The sequence below is a fragment of the Pholis gunnellus genome (genome assembly GCF_910591455.1).
Source record: "Pholis gunnellus genome assembly, chromosome: 15".
Classification (NCBI taxonomy): domain Eukaryota; kingdom Metazoa; phylum Chordata; class Actinopteri; order Perciformes; family Pholidae; genus Pholis; species Pholis gunnellus.
In genome coordinates, this window is record NC_136542.1 from 133,888 (window position 1) to 138,887 (window position 5,000).

General features: G+C 42.3%; 1 protein-coding gene across 1 annotated transcript in view; it reads right to left on the reverse strand.

Annotated features, from left to right (window-relative positions):
- mapkbp1 (mitogen-activated protein kinase binding protein 1) overlaps positions 1 to 5,000 on the reverse strand; it is a 23,336-nt gene that overhangs the window by 17,384 nt on the left and 952 nt on the right. Inside the window, exon 2 of the mRNA XM_079174803.1 lies at positions 4,971 to 5,000. This exon is cut by the window's right edge and continues 62 nt beyond it. Coding sequence (XP_079030929.1) covers positions 4,971 to 5,000 — 30 coding nt within the window. The remainder of the gene's footprint in view (positions 1 to 4,970) is intronic.

The window sequence follows — 5,000 nt, forward strand, 5'->3', positions numbered from 1 at the left end:
AGGCAGATGCTAACGGAGTGTTAGCCTGAGCTAAAGACGTGTTGTCAATGTTTTACAGGGAAAGATCCTGCTGTAAAACACTGAATCCTTTAAAAGGCTCGTTCACATGACAGAGGAAGGTGCCCTTGTGTTTACACACACACACACACACGCACACACACACTGCAGCAGTGTAACATGGTGTGTTCAGGTACAGTGTGTACCAGAGACCACTGACCCAACCCGTCCTGATCCACATCTGCAATGCAGCAAGAAGAACAGAGAGAAGCTGAAGAGAGTCTCTGTTCTTTGTGTTCTACATCATTATATAATAATAATGTTATTATATAATCATAATATGACGCTAATTATTTCATATTTCGTTTCTGACGGTTTCAGTTTGACTTTAATTTTCTAAAGAATGTGATTATTTTATGAATAATTTACTTAAACTTTCTTCATTATTATTAATAGTAATAATAATAATCTAATAATAGATAATAATATTATTATTAATACAAATAATATTAATCCTCATCATCGTAAAAAAAAAATGTAATTCCCTGAGACATGAACATCTCATCTCGACACGTTGACCTAAATCTCCCCTTCTGTCCGATGACCCGCTTCACTTCACTTCACTTCACTGTCGTTAAATAAACGTCATCCAGAAATGGAATCTTCTGAACTGACGGCTCCGCCCTCAGCTGATTGGACGGCTCAGTGTGGCTCCGTGTGAAACATTCCATTTGGGTTCAGACTCGTCCAATGAGAGGATGATCAGCTGCTGACCTCTGACCTAACTGTACCTGATAACTGAGGACATGAAGTTAAACCAGCAAAAATAATTCATTCATTCATTAATAATCTGAATTGATAATAATATCATTTGTATGCAATAACTTTTGTATTTCTATCCACATCTTATTAATTGTTCATGTTATTTCTTACTAATATTTATAGTTTCTTTATAGCTGAATTTCTCGTTTAATTTTTCTATAAATCCAAAAGCTGTAAAACAAACAGTTTCCTGAACTACAGAAGCCTGAAGAGGACAAACTTTATGAGGCAGCCGGCAAAAAAAAGATATTTCAGTGATTCATCATGAACAGTTTAAAACGTTATGTTTGTAGAGGCTTTTATTTAGTAAGGGCTGTTTCAATAAGTGTAACATCTTCTTCACAACTTTCTATGTTCAAAGTCAGCAAAACTAGAGCGCGATCACAATAACCAGAGAGAACAATGTTTATAATCCAGTAACACCAGAATGAGATAACATTAGTCTCGGTTGGTCCCAGTTCAAACGGTGCTCTGGTTACTGGTGGCACCAAACGCTTCACTAAGTTCTCATTAACTAATTAATTAATTAGCTGTACAGATACAGAACTACAACCAGACATAACTACAATTTAGATAGAACTACAATCAGATAGAACTACAATCCCCTCGTGGTTGAGTTCCTCCACCAACCAGTCAAGAGTCCGTTCACATCTACGTTCGCCCAAAATATCACTTCATCATTTTATCCTATTTGAAATCTTAATGACATAATTATCATATTTATGTCCAAAAACGTGTTTTGTCAATTCAAGAGGACATTTGGATTTAATTTAAAGAGCGTCCCTCTAGATGTCCTGAGACATCGTTGAGGAGAATGAACCCTCCAAGCCGAACCTTCAGTCCGGTGCCGGTCTCTCTGACTGTGGAGGATCCTGTATTCACAGACTCAGAGGTCCTTGAACGCCTCATGGAGCTGCTGGGTGATGTTGGGGCGAGTTAGCGGTTACCAACGGCAACACTTCCTGTTTGCCGAAGCTCCTGCAGTCACAACAAGTCTGATCTTTGTTAAAGTGAAGGACGCTTCGAGGTCCTGATGATCTGATCAGCTTTCTACTGATCCACCTTCATCGATTAGGCGAACGTATTGATAAAACCAGATCTACAGAGGAGTGAACCTCCTCTCCTCCTCCATGTGTACGAAACAAACGTCTACCAGAAGAACCAGTCTGTCTAGGATTCAAACGGTCCTGTGATCTGGTCAATCCGGTTCTATTGGTTTCTACTGTTTGCTGACATTTGGAATGAACCTTCACACACTTTCACTAGAACGACGTAACAAACACCTCGTGCTCACACACACAAACTCCACAGAGATAAATCCTCTATTGCTGACGGACTCCTTTGGTGGATCCAACAGGATTATTTCAGAAACTCCATAAACACCCGAGACCTTTAACCTAGAATCCTTAAAAACCCTTAAAACCCCCCGTATCCTTGTGCATACTCCCGTGGTGCATGGGGTAGAGAGGGTTGGCGGTTCGATCCTTGGCTACTACGTGTCCCTGAGCAAGACACTGAACCCCTAACTGCTCCCCGGCGACTCCTCAGCTATAATATACTAGGGATGGGTTAAATGCAGAGAATACATTTCCCCACTGCGGGACTAATAAGGGATTGATTATTAATATTTTGAAACCCCTCAAGAACACTGGGACCCCCAAAAACACTGGGACCCCCTACATCTCAATAATATAAAAAAGAATCACCCTTAAAACTCTTGGAATCCCTTCAGACCTACATATGTGACCCATTGAAACTCCTTAAGAACCACAGAAACCTCTGGAGAAACCTTCGCACCGCTGGCACCCCCTTAAAAACTCTTAGAACCCCTGAAGAATCCTTGAGACCCATCCATCCATCCATGTACCTCTGCTTATCCGGGGTCGGGTGGCAGCAGCCCAGCAGGCTGACCCAGACTTCCCTCTGCAACATGTTGCAGCTCATACTGGGGGATCCTGAGGCGTTCCCAGGCCAGCTGGGAGATATAATCCCTCCAGCGTGTTCTGGGTCTTCCCCGGGGTCTCCTCCCAGTTGGATGTGCCCGGAAAACCTCCAGTGGGAGGAGTCCAGGAGGCATCCTGATTAGATGCTGAACCTGTCACAGGTCCCTGAAGTTCTCTAAAAGTCTTTAGAAACCTCTCAAGAACTGCTGGAACACCCCAAGAACACTGGGACCCCCTGGGACCCCCTGGGACCCCCTACAGCAGGGGTGGCCAACCCGCGGCTCCCGAGCCGCATGCGGCTCTTTGCCCGGTTTCATGCGGCTCTTACGTTCATATCGAAGTTTGTATTTGTGTTTTTTTAATGTTCGTGTTCGCTTCGCTTGAGTTAAATACGGTATTTTCGTCAAACGCGCATGTTGCGGCCACAGATTACGTTCCTCGTCGACCCATTTAACGCCGAGACGGACTGTTTGAAAGCCCCGCTAGTCACAGATGAGGATGCGGCTGAGTTGGAGATGATCGATCTTTGTGAGGAGGACCAACTCAAACCTGCTTTAAGGGACGGGACCATTGAGTTCTGGAAAAGTGTGCCAATGAAAAAATACCCCAATGTCAAACGGGCTGCGCTTAAGATACTGTCAATGTTTGGGTCAACATACGTCTGCGAGTCTGTGTTTTCTACCCTGAAACACGTGAAATCAAAGCATCGATCTGTTCTGACTGACATGTGAAAGAATTGCTTCGAGTGGCAACAACGGAATACAAGCCAGATTTGAAGAGGATTGTTCAAGGCAAGGAATGCCAGAAGTCCCACTAAGTAACATGCATAGTAAAAGAAAAACACTATTGTAAATTATTATATTTTTGTTTGTGGACTTAGTTGAACTGAGAGTTTGTCTGTGTGAGACAGTGTACACAATGTTCATTGTTGAAAATGACTGGCCTGTGGTCTTAGGAGTCAAATTCTGTCATTATCATATTGGTGTGTGACATTTACAATAAATCTGGCTGAGCAAAGGTATGTGTGTGTGTGAGGAAGGGATAGAGTGATGTTCATGTGTGCCCATGTGTATGATGTGGCTCTTTGCGGTAACACAGTAAAAAATGTGGCTCTTGGTCTCTGACTGGTTGGCCACCCCTGCCCTACAGCATAAATCTGATTTGATCAACCTGAAGTCTGTAGAAATCTGATTGAAGTCAAATTTCAAACCACCTTCAGATGTGGTTTGGATTTGATTTGCAAAAATAGCATTTCTTATGTTTTTCTGTCCAGACTTTGTAAACTCAATCTGGATATTTTTGTTAAAAGGCGTATTTGAGCCGGAGGTCTGAACGAGGCCTTTGTGGTCCTCAGAGTCCTCCAGGTGGTTACTGGTTGTGTGTTCAGTGCCTTGCTGAAGGGTAAATCCTACAGCAGACCACGGCTCCTAACGGGACGCTGTGTGTGTGTCGCTTCGTTAAACACATGATTCTTAATCCAATAATCTGATCATGTCGTTAGACTTTAAAACTCAGAACCACAGACGGTCAGTTTGTGAGAGTTTAATCCTCTAAACATGCAGGACAACAGTATTTATACAACGCTTCAGTTACCCGCGTGTTCTTCACCTCAACTCCTTTTAGTTTCAGTGTTTACATCTAAACTGATATGTTTACACTTCATTCAACACTTCAAGTCCTTTCACTGACGTAAATGGTGACTCTTTCGGTGCGTACACTTCAACTCCAGTCGTTACACTTTAACTGACACTTTATATCTTTTCTACTACTTTTATTAATTGATGCCTCAACTCCTTTTAGTTTCAGTGTTTACATCTAAACTAATATGCTTACACTTCATTCAACAGTCCTTTCATTGACAACACTTGTCACTCTTGTCTCCTCTTTCGGTGCGTATACTGCCAGTACCTCTATTTAACTGACACTTCTACTCCTTTCAGTTTGGTGCAGCTCATTATAGTGTTTACATCTCAACTGATATTTCAACTCCGGTCAATGTTTACACGCTCTACTTAACACTTCCACTACTTTCACTGGTCATTTCACTGAGATCCACTTTAGCCTTTCATTTTTAATGTTTACACTTCACTTCAACTGCTTTCACTTCTCAGACAACACTGTAGAAACCAAACATCAAAGTATATATCGTCACATCATACGACTCATTAGCACGCACACACACACACACACACACACACACACACTCACCCAGCAGGATAAGCCAACAGGCCGGTTTGG